Genomic DNA, 24,459 nt, shown 5'->3' with positions numbered 1-24,459 from the left:
GAAATTGTAGAGGATACCAACGGGAAAGTCTTTTTGGAAATAGACTGCCCCCTGTTGGGAGGTGGGGGGGTCAAAAAGCCACAAACAGCTGTCAACTTCCTGAAGACTTTACAGTAGAGATAAAACTTCAGCTCCCCCTTGACGTCCAGGTAATGCAACGCATTTTACGCCAGAGTAGTAGCCTTAGTGAAGAAAGCGGGCAAGACAATTGTAGAGATTTTGTGACACTCCGACAGAACTTTAGGGATAAAGCGAGGATTAGTAGACAGGCAAACCTTATCCCTCATGAAACGCAGATACGGCGGGTCAATGAACAGAGCCTGAAGTTCTGACATCCTCCTGGCAGATGTAATGGCCACCAGAAAAACGACTTTCCACAAGAGGAACTTCCATGACCCTTTCGCCATAGGTTCAAACGGCGGCTTCATAAGAGCTGAAAGTACCAGATTGAGACTCCGTACCGGAGCAAACCTCTTCTCCGTGGGAAAGGTCCAAAAAAGTCCTTTAAGTGCTTGACCAACTGGTCACTGAAGAGAGGAGTAGAGTAGCGCTGTCTCGTGAACCTGGAGATGGCGGCCAAATGCACCTTGATCGACAAGGCCAGGCCCCCCTTCGCCATCAGCAGAAGATGAGGGAGAATCTGGGCTGAAGACACCTCGAAAGGCTGTAACGGCCGGCTGCTCCATGCACCAGGCACAGAACCTAGACCATTTTCGACTAGGCTTGGTAGATGGCACCCTTGCCGCTGCTAGGATCTGACAACAATCCTGCGGGATCCGTAGATGTCCAAACTCGGGCGTGATCAACAGCCATGCAGCCAGGCTCAGTGACGCCACACCTTTCTGCAGTCCTGCATAGCAGATCAAGCTCAGACCTCAGACGAAGCAGTTCGTCCACCGCGAGGTGAAGGAGATCCGAGAACCAAGCCTTCCTGGGCCAGACTGGGACTACCAGGATAACTCTGCAGTGGTACTTGCGCACCATCTGGATAGTTCTCCAAATCAGAGGAAAGGGAGTAAACGTGTATGCGAACAGGCCTGTCCACGAGAACGCATCCTCCTTCGATTCCGGATGAGCCACCCTGCTGGCAAAGAGGGCACTAGTGGTTGTCCGGGCTGGTGAACAAGTCCAGAGGGGGGCACCCCCATTTCTTGAAGATTCGCCACCTGTGCCTCCTTCAGTTTCCATTCGTGCAACTGACCTGCGTCTCTGCTGAGAGCTTCCGCCTGAACATTCTGAACACCCGGCAAATGGTAAGCGGTGATGTAGATCCTGTGTGCAATGGCCCAATGCCAGACCGCCTGACCCTCCCGAGACTGAGGCTGGGAGTGCATGCTACCTTGCTTGCACAGATAAAACATTGTGGTGGTGTTGTCTTGTCAAAATACGAACCACTGTACCCTGAATGAGAGGCAGAAAAGACTTCAGAGCCCAGTGCACCGCCCTCAAAGACAAAGTTGATGTGCAGCAACGCTTCTTCTAGGGACCACAGGCACAGAACGAGACTGGTTGAGTTTCACCCCCCAAACCACCTGGGAAGCATCCGTCACTATTGTGTATTGTGCCCCGCACAAGCAAGTCCACCACCTCAGGGCCTTCACCAGAACCCAAGAGATGACCACCTTTGTCCAACCATATACCCTGACTCTGACCACCGGGATGAGAGAAACTCCTGCACAGTCGACAATTCGGGATAAGTAATGCAGGAAGCCATGGATCAGAAGAGACATGTAACTTCGGACTGAGAGAGTAGTTCCCAGGCCCCACTTGCCCACCTTGGAGAATAACTTCCCCACTTTTTCGGCCAATGGCTTCACCAGATTGTGCTGCGTATGAAACAGAGCGCCAAGAAAAACCAAATCCCTGGATGGCATCAGACAGGATTTTACGAAGTTGATGGTAAAGCCCTACCGCTGTAACAGGAGGATCGACGCCTGGAGAGATTCCGGAGGTCCTTTGTGTAGACGTTCCCCTGACCAACCAGTCATCCAGGTACGGATACACATGATGCCCCCTCCCTGCGGAGGAAAGCTGCCACTGGAGCCAGGCACTTGGTGAACGTTCTTGGAACAGACTTGAGGCCAAAAGGGAGAACAGGAAACTGAAATGCTCATCGACGACCATGTAGCGCAGAAACTTGCAATGTTTTGGCAGCATGGGGATGTGGAAGTAAGCGTCTGAGATCCAACACCACCAAGAATTCCAGAGGCTGCACCGAGTGTATGACGTCCTGTAACAGGAGCAGATTGAACTTCAGGCGTTGCAGATTATTGTTCAACGGCCGAAGGTCCAGAATAGGGCACCACTTTCCATTTGGCTTTTTCATGACAAAATACTGTGAGTACACCCCCTGGCCTCGTTCTGTCCCCGAGACTAGTTCTCCCACCCCTTTCTCCAACATTAGACACCTCTTGCCGCAAGACCTGGAGATGCGGCTGCGTTACCTTCGCCGGTGGAATAGGGAGTTGCGGACGCCAAAACTTCAAGTGGCCTATTGTACTGCATCTAGCACCCAACAGTCCGTCGTAATTAAAAAACATTCGTCGACATGTTTCGCCACTCTGCCCCCTAGTTGACAGTTGACATTGCTGAGGCTTGGACTGTCGACCTCTAGTAGCAGAGGCGGCTGGACCCCTTTTCCGCTGCGCTTGATAGTCCTTGTTATATTGCGTGGACTGGAATGAACGCCAGAACCCTTGGGATGAATAACTGGGGCGACCGTAACCTTTGTCGCGGGCAGCAGAAAATCTGGCATTTCAAGAGGATCCTCAAAACACCCGAAAAGGACAGCCACTCTGCAGCGTACCCAGTGACCTTGCTGTATCCGAGTCCTCCTCCATCCCCTTCAACGCCTCGTAAATTTTCTCATCAACCAGCTGCTCACCTTCACATGGCATGTCCACTTTATGCTGGACCTCGGGTCGAAAGTCAGTGCAGCGCAGCCATGACTGCCTCCAGAGAACCACCATTGTTGATTTGATTTGTTTGAATCCGGATTCCGCCAGGTCCACCGCAATATTAATGCTGTGGTTGGAGGCTTCCTCCCCCTCCCCAACCAGCAGACTAGCCTCTTCACGTTGTTGCTCGGGGAGATGATCCAAGAGTGGAGCCAACTGATGCCACATTTCCCTGTCCTAGCGTACCAGAATGGCCAAAGACTTAGCTGCCTTGAACGTCGTAGCGCCCAAGTACATTCTTGCAGAACACATCCTGCTTCCGTCCTTCACTGTCCAGGGGTGTCGCACACTTGTGCCAACTCCACGCCTTCCGACAAGCCACCACCGACTCCGGCGTGCGTTGCGACATGAGGCATGTGGGTGAAGATTCAGGGGCTTTAAACTTTCTCCCGCCGGCTCAGAGAAAGGTTGGCGCATCGTGCGCAGACCCTCCCTTTTTCCCATGTGATCTAAGAGAAAACAGTCCTTTCGCACCTCTTCCGGAGTAAGGCCAGATTCTTGACAAGTCTTTGCCATCATTAGACATCATCCGGCAGAGACGGCCGAGACGGGCTACTCAGAGGATCCACTTCAGGGTCTGTATCCCAAGTATCCGCCCTCGTGAACCAAGACGACACCGTCAACAGCGTGTCCCGAGGAACACTTAGGATTCAAATCCACCAGCTCCCCTTCTTCTGGCTGTCTGACGGGAGGGCCTAAATCCATCAGCAATGGCGGCTGAACCATAGGCAACCGCCTCGGGAGACTTTGGCAAGGGGCACCCACCCCCTCCTTCTGTCGGGGCACCACGGTCACAACCTGCTCCACAGGAGCCACCGGGCTCGGAGCAACTGGAAGCCTCGCATCCAACTGTCCCAACAGCGACTGTAGTGTGCTCAGCACCTGCATGGACAGTATTGAGTGCAGATTCACCAAGGGATACTGGGGCGGGACAGCCCCAATGCCCTCCGATGTAGAAGGCTGTGCTGACTGCAGTTCCAAAGCAGATGGATCGAAAAACGGCTAATTTTCTTCTTCCGGACTCCAGTCCAAAGGATACGTTGCGGTGTCCTGCTGAAGAATGTCGAACAGGAGCAAAGGCCCAAAGCCTGCCCCAAACTGCCACATCACTGCTGTAGACAATGGACCACAAACTGCCCCCAGCGAAGCAGAGGACTGCAAAAACTGTCCACTTGCCACCATGGTCGTCAACGGGGCATCCAACCCGGCCAACGATTAAGGCAACGTCACCACTGTCAAGGAAGAAACAGAAGCAGTACAACCACTGTTGGCAGCGGTACGTCTGTAGACTAACCCCTAGGCGACGGATCCAAGGCCGCCACCGGCCTGCTCCAGCGAAGCCGACTGCTTGGGCGAAGAGCTGGAGTGATGTTTCAAAGACTCCTGGCCTGAGGAGGACCTATGGCGGTTCTTCTTTGACGAAGACTTCGTCAATGAGGAAGACGCTCAGGACTTCAACTTCTCCGCCGTTGAGGGTTTGTGCGCTGACTTCTCAGGCCTAGCACTCGCTTCCCTCGACTTCTCCGTTCTTGTAGGCTTGTCTAGAGAGGGGCCACCCAACCCTTTATTCTGATGCAACCTGGATCCAGAGGCCCCACTGCCTCGGCACCTCTGACGCCAGCACCCCTGTGCACTGCTTCTTAGAGGGAGGGGTGGGATCTGCCGACTGCGACCTTGGGTGTGAAGACAACTTCACCGCCGAAGCAGAGGACTTGCTCCTGTGGGTCAACGAACCTCTCAACCTGAGTAAGTACCTTCGTTGAACCAACAAATCAACCAGCGGTTGCGGTCCTTCAGCGTCTGAGAAAAGCTTTGACAGATCTCAGTTGTCAACGGATTCATTGGATACAGGCAATACAGACAATCCGCATGCCCGTCCCCATCACAGAAATTCTTCAGGCCTCAAGGCCTAAACAGCAATTTCTTCGGGCCCACAGAAGACATGTCGGCCCAGAACAGTGAAAGCATGTGTAGAACACGAAGAGTAATGCACTCGAGAGCAAACAAGGTGATCCCAACAGTTTGGAGACGGTTGAAATCTGAAAGGAAGCCACGGGGGGTGAGGCTATTTATACCGATTGGTGTAGTCTAAAGCACCCAAAAAGACGAGGGGGCACTCCGTTTCGAAGCTTTCCATAGGAAAACACTGTTAAAGTTACCCAGGTTTTCCCAGTCTGACAGGAAATATTCACAGCATGTGAATCCATGAAGGATCCAATGCTGGGAAAAAGAAAATATGCTGTGGGCAAAGGTGTCCAGACAAGACAGTAATGGGCTCAGTTGTTGCTGGTTAGCAGGGTCAGGGAGTCTATGCATGCACACGCTGCTGTGCCTCACCACACAAATCATTCAAAGGAAAATATTTATTTTGCTGTGCAAAAAGGCTCTGGGCCCCATCCGAATGGAGAGATTACAGAGTACAGAGGAAAGGGGATATCACAGCAGAGTTCAATGCCAACAACATAAGACTGCCCACAAAAGGCCGTCTTAGGTCAAGCATCATGCCTCATCACCCTTCAGTCAGACTGTAAATCAGTATTTTTACTAGGGGTTGATGCACTGGACCCGTCTGCCAATGTTTAACTTTAATTTGTACTCTGACAATTGGGAACACCTGGGCACATGAAGCCATTAAGAGTCCTCTGGAACCGCCAAGCCTGATAAGGATGGAGGGAAACAAAACATGAAATGGAAAGCCAAACTTAAGGCAAAATTAATTTTCTATACTGCAGTCTACAGCAGATCCCTACTACAAAGGAAGCCCAGAAAAGGAGCCTTGGGAAATTCACGTAGTGACGTAGGCAATGCATAAGTAATGAGGTGGTATCTAGCCAGCAAGACTAGAAGGATGCCGCTTTGACTATTCTAGGTAAAGGCAACCAAGGATGCTTTGAAGAGGTAGCCGACTCAATACCTACTAGCAGGCACGGCATTCTTTTGGAAGTTCCCTCAAGTTTTCCACAACCCGAGGCATTTCCAATGAGGTCAAAGCCAATCTCCAAATTGAAAGGCTGCTATAAATCAACAATTTTAATGATTGCTTAGGTAGAAATATAGTATAACCGATAAAGGACCATCATGGTACTTGAGTCCAAGTGAACAAGAGTGAACTTGCAGATGTACAAGATTTATGGAGAAGCATGATGATCAGGAGGAAAAGATGGAGTAAAGGTGACAGATTTGTCCAACTTTCAGAAGCCATTTTAGGTGGGTTTACTTTTCATCCGTGAAATTCTCTCCCTCCCCCTCCCTCCCTACCATTCTCTTCTCCCACCTGCGTCCATTTGGCCCTCTGACTGCCCCTCCACCCCCCAAAAGCCCTGCAACCTCATCCACCAACTTCCACCTTCATGCCCCTCACCACCCTGCCTCTGATTCTACCTCTGACTCTGCCCTCAGCAACCTCCACCTTCCCCATCACCAGTATGCTTGACATTCTTGCCCCAGTCATGAGAATCCGCCTGAAACCAGACGTTGACCTTGCGGCCCTGAAACGAAAATGCAGGGTGGCAGAACGGCGGTGGCAAACCTCAAACTGGCCTGCTGCCTGCTCCAAAGGCAATACAGACTCTCCAACCGTGCTAAGAAAAGAGCCCACATACAAGCACAGGTTTCCGGTGCAGCCAACAACACGGATGAAGTTTACAAGATCTGCAGGGAACTAGCCAACCCTTCTGCAGTCTGCCTCTCCTCCTCCCCCAGGCCACACTGCCACCAAAACTTAGGACATCCCGATTACCGTTGCTACACACCCTCACAACCCATTCCACACACCCTTAATCCCATGGCCCCGCCACCCTCCTCCTCCCGGGTCACATCTGGCGAAAATACCCGAGTGGTCCGCTCCATGAAGTTCTCTTCTAAACAGGTTTCCCCTTGCTCAACCAGGACCATCAAGGGTAACATTGGCTCTCTTGCCACTGCACTCGCTGATTTCTGCAATCACTCTTGACACTGGATATTTCCCCTTCTCCCTTAAGCACCCCTTTGTGCACCCACTCCGGACAAAAGCCTTCAGCAGACCCTACCTGCCCTGCCAACTATCACCCTATTTCCATGACCCCATCACCCTTTCCTTTCGGGAAGCTGCTGGAGAAGTTGGCATTGCCCCAACTCAAACCGAACTTGTTGGTGGTCTCCACGACCATCAATCTGGATTATGAGCAGCCAGAGGCAAGGAAACTACTCGGATCTCTGGACTCCCAACCCCCAGGCTGTCCTCATCCTTCTCGCTCTCTCCTCTGCCTTTGACACAGTCAACCCTTCTATCCTCATACAAAGGCTCCACAATACCCTTGGTATCTCAGAACGGGCACTGGACTGGCTGACATCCTTCCTTACTGACGGAGATCCTTTCCATCGGGACCCCTGCTCCCTCCTCCTTCCCTTCAATCTGGCCTTCCACCTTGGACACTCTCCCTGCTCCTTCTGAAGCCAAACACATTGGAGTCATCTTCGACAAGGCTTTCTGGGGCTTGAGCCCAAAAATACGTTCAACTATCCCTCCGTAAATACCTCCCCTTTCGAACCCTTCGCTCCTCTACTTCCAACTCCCTCAGGGTCAGTCGTTTTTCAAAGAAACAAGCTGGGGGTAGACCATCTTCGGCTGGGGCCTAGAAGGGCCTCCCTGACAACCTGAAACTGGAGCACCATCTACGATTCTGTTAGCACCTCAAGACCTTCCTCTTTGCTCTGCTTCTCCCCTGCTGACTGACTTTCTCTCTCGGCACTGTGCACCTGGCCACCCTCTGTCCTTCAGGCCCAGGTACCTGCTCACCCTGCCACCCCTCGTGCACTGCCTCCAGGCCACCCCTTGCACTGGGGCCTGCATCTGTACCCATACAGTCCCCCACTCACGCTTTTTCTGCACTTATCAGATACACCTTATCTGATTTACCTAGCACTTTGCCACTTTTCGGCTGCACTACTGTGTTTCACCCTTATTTATTTTTATTTGACTATTTATTTTGGCTGTCCTATGTTCTGCACTATCCAATTTCTCCCCCTTCCATGCACTTTCCCCTTTTCCCCCCCTTCAGCTCTTCCTGCACAAAGCAATTCTCCCTTTTCTCACTTTCCCCAAGAGGTTCAATGTTACCTGAGCCCTGGTTCACTATTGCAATAGCCTCTTCTGAATCTACCATCTCCCACTCTGCGACCCCTCCAGCTAATCCAGAATAGGGCAGCAAGACCTATTCTTGGCCTTAAACCCAGGGACTGCATCTCTCCTTCCCTAAAAAGTCTTCACTGGCTCCTAGTTGCTGCATGGATTAAAGTCAAATCCCTCTGCATCATGCACAAGGCTGTCTGGGCACAGGGACCACACGGTCTTCAACTTTATCTTACCAAATACTCTCCCTCTAGACCGCTACGCTATTCTGGCACCACTGTGTGTAAAGAGTTTTGCTAAACAGAGGGTAGGTGGTCATTTGCTTTCCTCAGCTGGCTCCCTCCTATGGAACAGCCTCCCCCTCCCTCTGCACCTTGAGCATGACTTTTACATTCCAGAAACTCCTTAAGACTTTACCACCTCCTTCCCTTCCTCACTCCTCTGCTAAACCCACAATTGCTGCGATTGGTGTCCGGGGCCCGTGTGCATCCTCGGATCCCCTGGCCGCTCACACTCAATCAGCCCAGATCCTATCTACCCTCAGCACTTTCATTGCCACACGCTCTGCCCTGGAGGTTCACACTTCTACCTAACGCGACTCCAGGCTGTATAGCACTCAACAATCCTAGCACTTCATCTGTGGCTCACCCATGAGCTCAGACTCCCCAGCACTTCTGTCGTCTTTCTTGCTATACTTAAACGTTCTGAATACTCATGAGGCATAGTAGGCTTGTCCTTTTTTCCTGCCACTGCTATCAAAATGTGTTTTGTAATGTGTCTCACTCCCTTGTTCCCTCCCTTCCCCCTGTGGGCGCTTTGAAACCATATTTTACTTGCTGTATAAGCATCTAACAAGCAAAAGAAAAAATTGGAGCACCCTTTATTTTTATAGAAAATTATCCATCTGCCTCATCGAAACACCTTTCCATTCATTCTGTGCCCGTGTCTTTAAGCAGTGCGGAAAAACCTGCATCCCCATCACAAGTCGGTTGGTCTTGGGAGGAGGCTGGAGGCTGTACTACAAAGGCAGAATACACCTGAAGAAGGCATGTTGATCACAGAGGTCATGCCTGGTGTTAAAGCAAATACCTTAGTGTTTGGTAGAAGACCATCTCAAAACAGACTCATTAAAAATATGTTGAAAATGATTGTTAAAAGCTACAGAAATGTTGGTATATGGGCTAAACCTGCATGGGAAGCTAATCTGTGGAAACCATAATGAAATTATTAATATATTAAAAGTATAACAGACTGTTATCCAAACTTGATCGGAGTCTCCATCGGGATTTCGTCGAGATTCCTTCTGGTTGGAAATCACTTTTGTAAAAATCTTTGATTATATACAAATAAAATATATAGATATATATATAGGTTTTTTTACTCAGTTTTTTATTTAGTTTGATCAACAAACTTTTACAACTTTTTTTTAAAAGAACAAAAATGAATAAGTAATATTTACAACAGAATGTTACATATGATTAGTTAGTGCTATTCTTACATTGTACAATTGATACGTATAATTTCTCTGTTTCACTTTGTAGTAACTTAAAAATATATAAAAATATATATAAAAAAAGGAACGTTTACTTAAAATAGTAATGTTATAGTTTCAATTTTAAAGGAAGCCTCAATTTGATGATGAAATCTCATGATAGCAATTCTTCTCGCTCGGACAGTAACTCAGAAAGGGCATATTTGACAGATAAAGAATATTTCATAACTAAAGACATCTTTTTCAGTTATAAAGTGACAGAGGCACAACAAAAGAGATCAACTCCTAATTTGTATTCAGTATTTGTATCGGTAAGTACTTGCAATTTACCATTAAGCAATTTATATTTCGCTGCAGTCAAAATGTACACCTTCCAACTTGAGATAAATCGTCTCAAGTTGGCAATTTATAATTGCTAACAATCTACAAAGAGACAGGATGAGACTAGTTCTGGTTCCCCACATGAGAGCTATCCAAAGCCACTCTCTTTCAAATGGATTTGAGCCTAGGTCTTTAGGGTCGAAAATCGACAAGCGAATTGCCTCAAAGTGCGGGCAGTAGATTAGTAGATGTATTGTACATTGAGGTATCATTGCATTATGACAATCTACAACCCAATTCACTCATGGATTTCAGATGAGGATGCCAACAACTGATTCTTTCAAGAGTTAATAATTGATTAAGTTTAAATCGAAGATAACTCTCTATCTTTATTGCATGGAAATTGGATTAGATAAGGTTTCAGGGGAGGTCTAGTGGTACTGAATTTGGCGGCTTCTTTATAAAAGTTATTTTCAGACAGCCCAATTAAAGTTTTGCACCAGTCATGCTCGAAGGTGCGAAATTTAACATGTGTTTGTCGAAATTCCAAGTCTGAGGGTTTTAGTGCAATTTCATCTAGCAACAAAATCATACGTTCATAGTATCTTGTAATGGACGTGGGTGAGGTGCTAGACAACAACTGTCCAAGATCCTCATATAGGCAGTTTGGTGGAGGATATAGCATCTTGGCTAAATTAGCTAGTTGCCGCCAGTTATATCGTGCTGATAGTGCAGTAAGTCCAAGTTCCTGTCGCAGTACATTATTCGGAATGGACATAAACAAGCGCATGGCCCCCTTCCACAGCCGTCCTTGAAGCTGATCAAGAAAGTTGCCAATATTTGCTAGGCACATGTCCAGAGCGAATAGTAGTATTGATTCAACTTTCAGGACGTAGAATTAGATTAGTGGGAGTATTAAAAATATGGGGAAATCGGAGGCTGCTTTATTGCCAGCCTAGGTTTTTTTGTTGCTACTGGTTACATATTTCCCTGACAAGTCATTCAACCTTCCTTATATTTCAAGTACTTGCAGTAAGAGTGAGAACGTCTACAGGCACATTACAAGTAATGTCCATACATTTGTGGTCCACTTATAAAACAGGTTATGGTGAGAATATTGAAAAATATCCTGTTTCATTTTAAGCACATAAAAAAGCAGCAGATTTGCACTGCATTTACTCAATGAAGCAGAATCCACCAGCCACAAGGACACTTGGGTAGTAGAGGATGGATCTCATAAGACCATATCGAGTTATCCACCGATTCAACGTCCACACATTCCAAACGAATGGAAGGCCATATGGCAAAGTGGCCAGTTTGCAAAACAAGTATTTACCTTTTGCTTCCTAGTACAAGGTGGCTGAAACGCAAATATTCAGATGTCAAGAGAGCCAATTTTGAGGACTCATGTAAAAAGTGGATTGTACAAAAAAAAATAAGGGTGCATACTATTCCAGAAATTGTCATTAGTACTTAAAGAAGTTAACTTTGAAACATCTGAAAGATCCACAATGCTTACACTGAGATAAACTGAGTCCCTTAAAGCTGTTGGGTATTCTAGGCCAGAAACTAGAGACTGAAGCAGTGATCAGCATTAAACTAGGCTAACAATTTCCAATAAAAGATACTCTGGTAGCATCTGGAAAATAAGTAGGGAGTAGTAGAAAGCACAAACCATTTTCTAATCTTGCTAATCTGAAATGTCCCCTCTAAACCCCATTGTTGGTAGCTCAGTAAATGCACAGAAAGGCTTTTAAGCCTCAAGATTCACAGCAGTCAATTGCATTAGGACTGCAGTATCACAAACCATGTGGAAAAATCAAATGGACGTACAATTGAAAGCACACATTGCCAACTGTTTCATTTGACAGTTTTGGTATGGTAATGCTAAAAAGGACGCCAACAGCAATAATCTGAGATAGAACATTAAATTTAAAAAAAAATCTCAAACCTTCCATTTTTGTAACTTTTATCCAAAACTAACCAGTGCCAGACCAGGCAGGAAGGCAATCAATTACAAAGTAAATCAGCTAGCAGGTTGATGTTATAAAAGGCCATAGGAAGACCAGAAACAGAATAGGTCCAAGGAGAGAACCAAAATTGCCTACCGGGCTAAAAAAATATTTCACGCTCAAACAATTTTCTTCATCTGTACATCGTCAGAGAAGACTTAACATGCATATGAAAATTGAGTATTCTTATTGACAGTTTTCGGTACCAAGTGGATTCCAGGTGCAGGGACAATGCAGTTTATAATATAATTCGCAGATGTATGTTCGATTAAACCAAAAAACAAGCTGGCAGACTTAAAACTGTAGAACGCTACTCAGAAATTTAATAGACATGCCAGGGGAGACAATGCTAAAAGAAAGTTAACTTTTATTTTTAACATGTGATTAATACTCATACACATGTGGTAAACAAAAGAAAAATGTGTTTTGCAAGAAATAAAAATGCATCTTCTGATTCATCAAGTATCCTTTTTCACAGCAATGCATTACAGTAGCTAATCAGCATGAATTCCAACAGGTGTCTGATAAACACAAGAAATCATTTTAAAGTAATGATGGGTGGCTGATGTGTTAACTGTGCTTGACAACCTAGTTCATATTCAGAAAAAGCAACAGTAAGACACAGGGGACAAGTTTGACTTCTGAATTCCATTTTTAGCTCCTTATTTAAGGAGAAAAGCTAAAAAGAAACGCCTAATACACCATTCTAGTTTGCGAGCAAAACCATAAAAAAAGTCAAGCAGAAAATCACAAAAAGCTCAACACAGCACGAAAAAGGCTGCAACGTAGAACTCAAACAAAATGAATGCCCCAAACTATAGAAATAAAAAGTCACTAGTAATATGCCATGAGGTTTCCCCTTAACAGTACCTGTACAATGTTCTGATATTTTGGAGGGCTGGTTACCTTTCGTATTGTCTCCATAATGGCACCGTGACACTTGCAAAATTAGGATTGCAATAAAATCTGTATAGGATATATGTACAGTCTGCATATTCTATTAACCTTGGGACATACTTGTTAAAAGGGGATGAGCTGAAATCCGTATTAAACAGTCCCAAAATATGCCCCTTCATGTGCGGTCAATTTCATACCATAACAAATTTCTGCCCGTTTCATAAATGCGTGTTTAAGCACGTGGTCAATTAAAAAAATACTAAATGAAACATGGCCTTAGAGTAGAACATTTGCCAGTGTTGTATTAATTTAAGCTCATGTTTGAGCCCAACGTCAAACATGTGAAAACATTCAGGTCAACAGTGATTTATCTGTAAACAAAATCCATAAAAAATAAAAACTGTCAACTAAAATAGAAGCTGTGTCGTACAATGTCAACATGGTAAAAACACCCAAAAAAGGTTTTCTTTTTATTGCAAAAGCAAAAATCACACAGCCTATACAAACATACAGGTTTACTAACTATAGACAGACATGTGGAACATGATCACATGTTCATTACTGCACACATTTAAAACCACATTATAGTGGTCGTACATTGTACAATGCCATGTCACAGTGACAATGTTTTAGCATTCAATATGAAATACATTTCAGTCATTAGCACAAGTACCAATGATCAAGGGAAATCACGTGAAAGTAAAGTTAAAGGAAATACTTTTATCCGGTGTCAAATACATTGCATTTACAATATCAACTAAAGGTTGATGGAAAAGGCAATTTAAACTAGAATGCAGAGGCTTGCCGCCACAGTAATGGTTTTAATTTTGCCACAGTAATGGTTGTAATTTTAAATGTAATGTGTAGGAAAATTGTGCGATTGTGTTTTTACATACTGCTTTTGAAGGTCCACTCACTGGCTCACTTCGAGTTCTAGAAAAAAATAAAAAAATATGATAAGGACCCATTTCACATTTGCAATGAACGCAAAGCCCATTAAAAAATAAACCATAGATTAATACACCCTGTAAAGAATACAATACATGTACACAAGGAATTGGAAAACTTAAATGTAAAAAAAAAAAAGGTATACCAACACGTTAACAAAAGACTACCGTCCCAACTCCTGAAGTTCCCTCCAGCAGAATCAAATGCCCGATTAAAAGCTGATTTTGGCTTTCGTATGGTGATATCTAACTTAGTGCCTAGTACAGACATCAAATGAGAGTTCTTGCTTGTAGACGTCCTACCACCATCCTTTGCAGGGATTGGAATGATTTGCTGAAGTACTCACAACAGGACAAGTTAACTTTTTGTTTGCAATTCTCTTTTTATTGAAATTTGAATGGACAAAGTCAATTATGAATGTGAATTCAACATGCAGTAGCAGAGGTCACAATAATAAAAGCAAAATGCAGCAAAACAATTAAGGTTACTCACTGTAGTGACCACCTTACTCCTAGTCCATAGTCCCCTTTCCTCCATACTTATGGGAATTCCTCCGTTCTGTGGGACGGGACCGGAGCACTTTGCAAAAACCATCACATTTTTCAAAAATGTGTCCTTCCTCTTTACGCGGGGTGCCACATGCGGCTGTAACCCCGCCCTTCTTAGCTCTGCCCATCGCATCACCGATCAGTCCTTTTCTATCGCCTTTAAGCAATAACAGAGGAACCTTATTAGAGGGGACGACGGGCAGGCGTATGGAGGAAAGGGGACTATGGACTAGGAAGAAGGTGGTCACTACGGTGAATAACCTTATTATACTCCTACGTCCCCGCCCCCTTTCCTCCATACTTACGGGAGATTCCCAAGCACTCCTCACAGGAATTCCGGGTGGATGGAAAACTCCTTACTGAAAAAGGTTTTTAAGCACAGCCTGCCAAACCGAGCATCAGACCTAGAGCACAGATCCAAACAGTAGTGTTTACAAAGCCGATGGAGGGCCAGGTAGCTGCTTTCGCAATGGTCTCCAAGGGGACATACTTTTGAAAGGCAACAGCAGCTGCCTTGCCCCATACCAGATGTGCATTAACCCCTTTTGGAGGTTGAAGGCCCTGAACAGCAAGACTCCATAATACAGGCAGCGATCCATATGGAAAGAAGTCGCTTTGGAGGCCTGTTTACCCTGAGGATTACCAAAGGTCACCAAGAGTTGAGAAGAACTCCTAAATTCAAATGTACTGTCCAGATAGAACTTAAGAGCTCTTCTAACGTCCAGGCAATGCAAAACCCTCTCACCCTCTGAGGCTGGGTTTGGAAAGACAGGCAAGGAGATTGATTCAGATGAAAATCAGAGACCACTTTTGGAAGGAAAGAAGGATTCGTCCTCATGACAACCTTATCCTTCTGAAAAACCAGAAAGAGATGCTCCACCGACAAGGCCTGGAGCTCACTCACACATCTTGCCGTAGTCACAGCGACCAAGAAGGACACTTTCCATGAAAGGTGCTTAAGGTCTACAGTAGCCATTGGCTCAAAAGGCTTATGGCACAAGGCCGTAAGGACCACGTTCAGATCCCACGTCAGATGCGGTTTGCGAACAGGAGGCTAAAGACGCACGAGACGCGTAAAGTGCCTTTTAACCACTGGGTTAGACAGTGAAAAAGAGCACCGATCTGTGGATAAGTATGCAGCAACTGCCGAAAGACAAGTCCTGCATGTCAAGACATGGATGCCCGAATCTGCCAGATGAGACAGGACAGCACCGGGTCGATTGTAGCCCCCCTGGGGTCTAGCTGTCTGGCTAAGCACCAGTGGCAGAACCAAAGCCATTTGCTCCTGTATCGAGATCTAGTCGAGGGCTTCCTGGCCGCCTGAATAATACGCATGTTATCAGCGGGGAAGTTGGTATTCTAAAGATCTGAACTCAGGCACCATGCCGCCAAGCTATGCGATTGTGGGGAGGCGTGCCACAGCTGCCGATCTCTCTGGTGAAGCAGGTCAGGAACCAGCAGAAGCCTGATCGGTGCACACACCGACAGATGCTGAAGCTCTGAAAACCAAAACCTGGCCGGCCACCACAGTGCTATGAGCAGAAGAGAACAATTCACCATGCTCCTCAGCTTGCACAGCGTCCAATGAATCGGAGGCGGGAAAGCATAGGCTGTCATATTGAGCCAGGAAATTGAGGACATCCCCCAGAGGAGGCTCCCAGCCCGTTCCTGGAGGCATACAGAGGAAGTTTCCTGTTTGACGTCGTTGTGAAGAGGTCCACTTCTGGAGTGCCCCAACACCGGAAGATTTGCAAGAGGACCTCCGAGTTCAGTTTTCACTCGTAGTTGACCATTGTACGTCGGCTGAGGGCATCCGCAGTAACATTCAGCTGACCCGGGATGTGCACAGCCAGATGCCATGCTGAACCGCCCATTCCCATATCTGAATGGCAAGAGCCACAAGAGATGGGGACTTGGTACCCCCTTGCTTGTTGATATAAAACATGGACACCACATTGTCCGTGCGGATCCGAACTACGTTGACAATGACAAGCTGGAACGCTTTGAGCGCCAGGAAGATTGCCGGGAGCGCCAAGTGATTTATATAAAGGAGCTTGTCCTGCGGTGACCAGAGATCTGAAACCTGAAGGTCCAACGCTGCACCCATTCCCAGCAGGGAAGAGTCCGTGGTGATCGTCACTAGCGGTCCGGGATCCTGAAAGGCCACGCCCACCTACAGATTGCTGAGAGACAACGACCACCACACAAGGTCCGCTCTCATGAAAAAATGGAACAGGAATCATTTTGGAGTCTCGGTCCACTGCTTGGCCCAAGAACTCCGAAGAGCCATCTGTGTTCGCCTCATCTTGAGACGAGCAAGAGGAAGAGCCAGCACACACAACGCCATGAGGCCCAGAAGCCTCTGGAACCACCAGGCCAACATGCTCTCTGACTGCGCAAACACCTGACACGAGGCAAATAGATCCGCCATTCTGTCCCTGGTCAGATACACTCTGCAGTCGATCGTGTTCCACCGAAAACCCAGGAAAATCAGGTCCTGAGAGACCGTCATGGAGGATTTCCGCCAGTTCACCGACAGCCCAAGATGGAACTGGAGCTGGAGGAGAGACTGAAGATTGCTCAAAGCCGATTGAGGCCAAGGACTGTGCAGAGGCCAATCATCCAAATACGGATACACATGGATACCCTGAAGCCGAAGATGAGCTGCGATAACCGACATCTTCCTAAAGACACGCAGTGCCGAGCTGAGGCCAAACGGGAGCACTCAGAACTGGAAATGCTCCCCCCATGGAAAAACGAGGGTATTTCTGATACGGACTCCAAATCAGAACATGCACATAAGCATCCTGAAGGTCCACCACGCTGAGCCAATCGCCCTTCTGTAAAGAGGACTTTTTCTGACAGTGCCTCATCTTGAATTTCTCTTGGGGTAGCGAGAGATTGAACTGGGAAAGGTTTAGGATGGTGCGCAGGCCAGCCTGGTTGGGTTTGGGCAGCGTAAACAGCCGGGAGTAGAAGCTCTCCCCTCGCTCCCCTGGGGGGAAAAGGGTTCCACCGCTCTGAGATCCAGCAACTTCTGTACCTCGGCTCTGAGGGAGGGCGACCCAGACTGCTGGAAGGGAGGACTGATGGGTGGGGTAGGGGGAAAGGGGCAAGCGGAAGCTTGCCTGAGAAGACCCACCGGTCCTCAGTGATGGCCTGCCACGCCTCCCAGTGAGACGCAATGCGCCCTCCCACCGGGGTCTCCTGCGAGCACAGAGAAACTTCATTTAGTTGGTTTATCGGTGGTGCTGCCACCTGAACCTGAAGGAAGCTGAAGAACGGGAGAAAAACCTGCCCCGTTGTTGCAGTCGGCGGGAATTTCCTGATGGAGTATCGACCCTACGGGATTTCCGATAAAGAAATACCCTAAATCCAGAGGAAGACTGAGGCTGCGAAGACATACTCTGTGCCCTCAAAAGCGGTTTCACCAAGACAGACAAGGATTTTGGCGGTCTGGGTGCTGTCCTTAGTCTTAGTCAGCTCAACATCTGTCGTTGAGTGAAAAAGCTCCTTGACATCAAAAGGCAGGTCCAGAACTTTATCCTGCACCTCTTTAGAGAACTTGGTAGCGTGCAGCCAAGACTGACGAGATGTGTCCACGCCAAGCAGAAGGCCCTGGGCCGAGGTGTCGACATGATGCGCTGCAGCCTCCAGCATATCATGCGCCAGGATCCTAGCCTCCGACAATCCTGCTTTAAAATCCTCCAGTTTATTAGCGGGAATTAATCCCTCAAACTGACAGACCATTCCACATTTTCATATTTGCACCCGCTAATACCAGTTCCACGTTAGCTTGACATAACTGCAGGGCTGAATTAGCGAAAATCTTCCTCCCCAAAGACTCAAGAAGCTTGTCCTCTTTGGCCAGAACCTGTGTTGCCGCTGTAGAAGATGAAGCGAGTCTAGATTGTAATGTAGCCGCAGCCACCACCGTGGAGGAAGGGGGCGGACACGACGCTAAGGCCACTTCTTCCGAAGTATGGAGCCTATAACAAGCGTCAATCTTCATTTACAAACAGTGTGTGGTTTCTCCCAGACTTTATGGACCTCGGCTAAAACGTCCTTTTGCAAGTACAAGCCGGTGCGCTCCAAAGGAGACAAGGTGAATGCCCCCGAAAGCACCCCTTCCTGCGGAACAGGTGCCTCAGGTACTGGAACATCCAAAAGACCTGTGTCAGGCTGAGAGGTCCTGCATCCGCGGAAGCTGCTGAACCCCCGACAATCCCCCTGAGATGTATTTCCCAGAACTAGATTTCAATTCAGCTCTGTAAACTACACCCCAAAGGGAAAGGGGGAATTGGGATAACAAAACACCAGGCAGACTGCGTCAAGGCTAACCAGAGCTGAACCTGCAGAGGATAAAAGAATAGCAGATACACTTCCTTAATTCACTTACTTAACCTTATGAATGGAAAGACATTAATCCTCAACTAATAATTAAGAATCATACCTGGTTCTTCTCTTGAAATTTCTTAGAGAAGCTGAAAAAGAAGCTGAAAATCTCTTACGAGACACTTGAAATTCACAGCAACTTCTTACTTTAGGCAAAACTGGAAGTCTTAGTTCATTGTCTTTTTTCCAAAAAGCTCTGAATGTTCAGTTAGATTGTCTTTAAAATATTCTTTATTGTTCTTTCAAACTTTTCAAACTATTTATAATTGTATTGAGTTTGAATCCTTGAAGAAAAAAAAAACACGTGCTAAATGCACACGCAGGTTATTTCCATTCAGATTAACGATGAACTTCACATAGAAATCTTCCTGGTTGAAGAACACGCGCAAACGAATGAAGACGCGCGATCAAAATAATCCACACGCGCAAAAAATCCACACGCGCAATAATCCAAACGCGCAATAATCCACACGCGCAATAATGTTCTCCTGCGAAACACGCGAAATAAAAAACACCCGCGCTCTTGAGTTCAAACGCAGCGAATTGATTCTCACGCGCAAAATCACTCGCGCTGGAAATACACGCGCACTTACATCGCACGCGACAAACAGATTCTCGCGCTCTGAACACCCGCGCTATGAAATCACACGCGCTTTTTTTTTTTTTAATTTCTTTTTATTTTCAATTAACAACGTAAATACATACAACATACAAACATACGAACATTCAACTGGCATTTTGGCTTTTTCGGCGGATTCTGCCGTGGGGTCATCGTCTTAGAGTGTCCAACAGCTCATCTGCCCAGTCTGTGGCTGCTTCCACTAGCTGCCTCCGTGTCCGTACAACGGTGTCTATCCTTCCATTCCTTGTGTCTCCCTGTCCTGGGCGCTCTGGTATCCCCCAGCCTCCTCCGGATCCTCGTCGGTTTCCTCTTCTTCTCTTCCAAATAGATTCTGCACTAGGGAATTCCATGCCGCTATTTTCCCAGCTGTTTCCCCCTCCCCTCTTTGCACTGCTCTGATCCACACCGCAGTCTCCGCTAGTGTCCACTTTCGGAGGTCTGCCCACCATGCTTCTATGGTCGGGCCTCCTCTAGATTTCCAGGACATGGCTATCCTTTTAGCTAGTATGCAAATCAGGTCTTTCATTTTTGCTAGGTGCACCCTGTCTCTGCCTCCTCGAGGTAAGAGGCCCAGTAGGTACCATTCGGGGTGCTCCTTCTGTATCTAGAGGCCACTTTTCGCTATTTTGGTCCTGATGCCTTCCCAAAACGTCTGTATCACCGGGCATTCCCAAAACATGTGCACCATGTCTGCCTCCTCGGTCAAGCACCGTGGGCACCCGCTGGGGTCACCTCCGCGTATCACTTTCATCCTCTTAGGTGTGAGGTACGCCCTGTGTGTCACGTACAACTGCGCCTGTTTGAACCTTGCGTTCCTGGACACTGTTTTGGGGTATCTCAGCACCCTGTTCCATTCATGGTCGCTGAGCGGCCTTTGGAGTAGTTCTTCCCAACTTTGTTTTATGTGTAGTTTTTGGTCTGTGTGGGGTCTCAGCATCTGCTCGTACAGTCTGGAGGTCGTGTGTGTCCCCTCCGAAATGTCGTACCACATGTCTAATGCTCCTGCCGGTTCTTCTTGGTCTTCCCATGCTGGCCATCTATCCTTGATTCTGAGGATCAGTCTATTATACAGGATGAATTGGCCCTCGTGTATTTCGTATTCTTCCCTCATCTCCTGGAAGTCTGCCCATCTCCCCTCTCTTCTCATGTCTCCGATTTGCGCTACCCCCTTGGCCTCCCATTGTGTTCGGAACGCTGCCAACAAGCTCATGTCTGTGCCCACCAGGCCCGCCAGGGGTATTTGCGCTGAGTAGGGGTCCTTCGTCCCTTGCAGCTTCCATGCTCTCCACCACAATCTCACTGCGAGATTTAGCATGTACGGTAAAGTCCTGAGCAGGGGTTTGTCCAGCCACAGTATTTCCCTCAGGTAATGTGTTTTCAGTGCGGGCTGGAAGTTGGTTTTGTCCATTGTTTCATCCTCCCCTAACCATTTGACCACAAATTGTAACTGTCCAGCCAGATAATACTTTTCAAAGTCCGGCAAACGAATGCCTCCTCCCTCGTAGTCTCTGTAGAGTGCTCATTGCAACCCTGTTTCTCCCCCCTGCCCATTTAGTTCTCACGCGGCGTATAGTTTCTCGCGCTAAGGATCACCCGCGCTATAAAGCACACGCGCACTTGAATTCGCACGCGACAGTCAAATTCTCGCGCTATGGAACAACGCACTGGAAACACACGCGCACTCCGGGAGTTCAATAGTTTTAGTAGAAACACAACTTTTCACGAATTTTCAAGGAGAATGTTATTATGATGAACAGAGTTACAGTAAAAATAAAGTCACTTATCTCCTGAGCGAATTCATAAGGATTTCCTGCTTTTCCTGTCTTCAAAAACGAATTCCTGCCAGCTGATGACTTCTCCTGTAACCCCCAAGAAAGTAGCCGCTCAACTGCTGATGTCTGAAGGATAAAATCCACCAGGCCTAAGACTAAAGCAGGAGCAGCCACTAAACACGTCCTCTCAGATGGGGTTTTGATGATGAAAGGCACAGAGTGACAGTTTAGAATGTTCATTGTTGTTCAGCATTGTCTTCTAACCAATCAGAGCTGTCACTGTGAGGCTCCATCTTGCCTTGGGTCAGAACCAGGATTCTGAATCAGCAAGTTAAGGCCAAACCAACTATAATGGAAAACTTCCCACCCACACAAAGCTAATCTGAAAAGGATAAATAAAGAGAAATAATGAAAAGGAAACTTGAATAAGGGAAGGAAACCTGACAAATAAGGGAAGGAAACCTGACAACCTGTCCAGCACCCGGCCATGAAATGTGCGTCGTCCGACAAATCTGGATCAGGCTGTGCAACATCTGGCACTGCTGGCGATTTGTCCACTGGAAGCAAGGGAGGTAGTGTCGGCGGAGGCCCGGCCGGTAGAGGCGGAGCTGGCAGAATCACCGGTGCCACAACTGGGACCACCGGCACAGGAGGGCATATCTCCCTAAAAAAGCCTAGAAAATACTCCTTCATGGGGTCGGAGCGCATAATCTTTAGAAATTTACTGAAAAAAAGTGTCCTCGCCGACGATTTAGGGGCGACTGGAGGCGGCCTCTCATGAGCGGAGTAACTCCATGGACGTAAGGGAGAGGGTTGCCAAGAGGGCCCTTCTCCACCGTTATCAACATAGATCAAGGGCGCAGATGCCGCAGGAAGCGAGACGTTGTGCGGTAGGGGCATCTGAGCGTTCCAATCAAAAACTGGACGAAAGGGATGTGCACAAGGAAAATGATGTTCACCTGAAATGGCACTCCCCAAAACTAGCGCCGATGGCGTAGATGTAAGGGAGGTATCCAAAATGGCCACCGTAGTCTTGGCGGGAGTAGCCACCATTTTGTCAGAACCTGAGAACTGCGACACGTGAAAGTGAGACAGGGGTCTCCAGAGATGGGTTAGGGGTCTTCATCTTAGCCTTGACACAAGGAACCCCAGCCGAGCCGGTATTGCGTGGCCTAGAATGTTTGAGACATGCTATTAGCCAGAATAGCCTTCAACGGAAGGACCTCGGCAACGGCGGTAAAAGAGGAATTCTGGTCAGAGACCTCAGTCCGTGCCCCCTCAACAGAACTGGCGACGCTTGAGTGGGAACGATGAGGAGTACACCTCACCGACAAGACCTAAACAGGCCTCTCAGAACTGTCGGTCACCTTAGCCTCCAAACAAGGGACCTTGCCTGAGCCTGGTAAACGCCCCTTCACCAAAGGCCTCCAACTTTAGTTTGGTACAGAAAGCCTCCACAGAGTCTTCAGGGCGAACCCCGGTGTCTTTATGGGAAGCTCCAGTCAAGGAGACCTCGAAGCAAGCTCCGGTACCCACCGCCTCAGTAGGACTGGGCCCAGAAACAGCCCCCACAGGAGGGGCCTCGGATTGAAAACCGGTGTCAATAGGCCCCTTACGGAGGCCCTCAGAGAAAACTCTGGTATACTTTAGGCCTGGAAGGCACCTCAGGGCAAGCCCCTGTAACAGAGCTTTTATGCTCCTCCCGGACCGGGAAGACCCCAGGAAGGAGCCCCCCGGCCGGGTTGCCCTAAAAAGTAAATAACTCACCGGGCGTTTCTACTTCTCGTCGATGAAAGTTTGAAAGTGCATAGGGGGAGTGCACTGAAACACCTCCTACTGCTCTGAACGATGTTGAAGCGCCTGTACCGAAAGGGAATCGCAGTAAAAACACGAGTCCCACCGGTGGTCCGGACCCATTTACTCTTAAAAAAAAATTTTTTTTAAAAAAAGGGCTGGGGGTCCCCCCCCTAGCGAAGCGTCGCCGACAGGAAGAATAGGAAAGTCTAACTGAAACGGCATAGACGGACTGCCACACGACCGCTAAGCCGAAGCAGGAAAGGAGGACAGTGGAAGGAAAAAATCAATCTCCCAAAGATGCAAGTGCGTCCAGTCCCGATCGAGCGGAGAAAAGGACTGATGGGCAATGCGCTGGGCAGAGCTAAGGAGGGCGGGGTTACGGCCGCATGCAGCACCCTGTGTAAAAAGAGAGGAAGGACACATTTTTTAAAAATGATGCTTTTTACAAAGGGCTCCGGTCCCATCCCACAGGACGGAGGAATGTCACATAAGTATTGAGGAAAGGGGACGTGACATAGGAGTACAACCAACAAAACCTTAATAAGAGCTGAAGTTATGAATCATATTTTCATGCGTATCAGATTTCCCATTTGGTACATGCCATAATCACATGAATATTAATATAGAAGAAAATGTTACTTACCCCTGGTAACGTTCTTTCGCAAGATGTTACGCCCACGTATTCCTCGTGTTTTGATATCTTCCCTTTAGCCGTTTCAGAAAACAGTTTCGGCAGGGTGCACTGTGCATCAATGCAGTCGACTTAATGTCCCTAGAGGGCTTCCATCTCAATGGTAAATATAGCACGCCAATTAGCTAGAGTTCTGTTTTTACACCTTCCTCTTGCAGAAATGCAAGCATCAATGAGTCGGGAGACAGAACCAGACTTTGAAAGAGGGTAAAGGGTAATGCCTTCATATTCTACAGCAGGGTAGGTTGGGAGGGGCGATGTGGAATATATATGGGAGGAACATCCAGTCGAAAGGACATTACCAGGGGAGGGGGGGGGGTGTTAGTAACTTGTTCTTCGAATGGATTGCGCTCCAACGTATTCCTCATCTTTTGATAGACTCCCAAAGCAGTGTTAGGTCTTGGAGGAGGGAGTAAGAATTTTTAGATTAAGATTCTTCATGGATTGAATGTAGGAAGCTCTCCCAAATCCTCCTTCCTCGCTAGAGGACTAATCCAGACAGTAATGTTTAGTAAATGCGTGAATGGCAGACCATGTAGCTGCTGCACAAATGTCTTTATGGGCACTCCTCTTGGCAGAGCAGGAGATGTTGCCATGCCCCTTATGGAATGAGATCTCAGGTCTTCTGAGGGATTTTTCCCAGCCAATCTGTTTAGGATTCTGTAATAGCAAGACTTATCCTTCAGGACAACGTTTGTTTTGTAACTGAACACCCAGCGTGTACTGTCTGTGCACTACACGATCTGAACATACCATGTGTATCCTTTCCTCCCAGGGTTCCCTCCCGCATGGTGGCACCTCTATGCCCTTGGAAAAACATCAGAATCATCTTCAGACACATTTGTTGTTATCTACACTATTAAATGTATTATATGCACTTACTCTGTCTGACTGTTT

The 24,459-nt window shown here is 47.4% G+C and overlaps 1 protein-coding gene across 3 annotated transcripts in view; it reads right to left on the bottom strand.

Moving 5' to 3' along the window:
• RBBP6 (RB binding protein 6, ubiquitin ligase) overlaps positions 1-24,459 on the bottom strand; it is a 726,265-nt gene that overhangs the window by 609,520 nt on the left and 92,286 nt on the right. For all 3 annotated transcript variants that reach the window (XM_069647373.1, XM_069647374.1, XM_069647376.1), the window contains one exon: positions 13,686-13,722. In XM_069647373.1, the coding sequence (XP_069503474.1) occupies positions 13,686-13,722 (37 nt within the window). The remainder of the gene's footprint in view (positions 1-13,685; positions 13,723-24,459) is intronic.

Source organism: Ambystoma mexicanum, chromosome 2q (genome assembly GCF_040938575.1).
Source record: "Ambystoma mexicanum isolate Mex_15411 chromosome 2q, UKY_AmexF1_1, whole genome shotgun sequence".
In the NCBI taxonomy this organism is placed as follows: Eukaryota; Metazoa; Chordata; class Amphibia; order Caudata; family Ambystomatidae; genus Ambystoma; species Ambystoma mexicanum.
The sequence above is the reverse complement of the archived record's forward strand: the minus strand, read 5'-3'. Positions and strand labels throughout refer to the sequence as shown.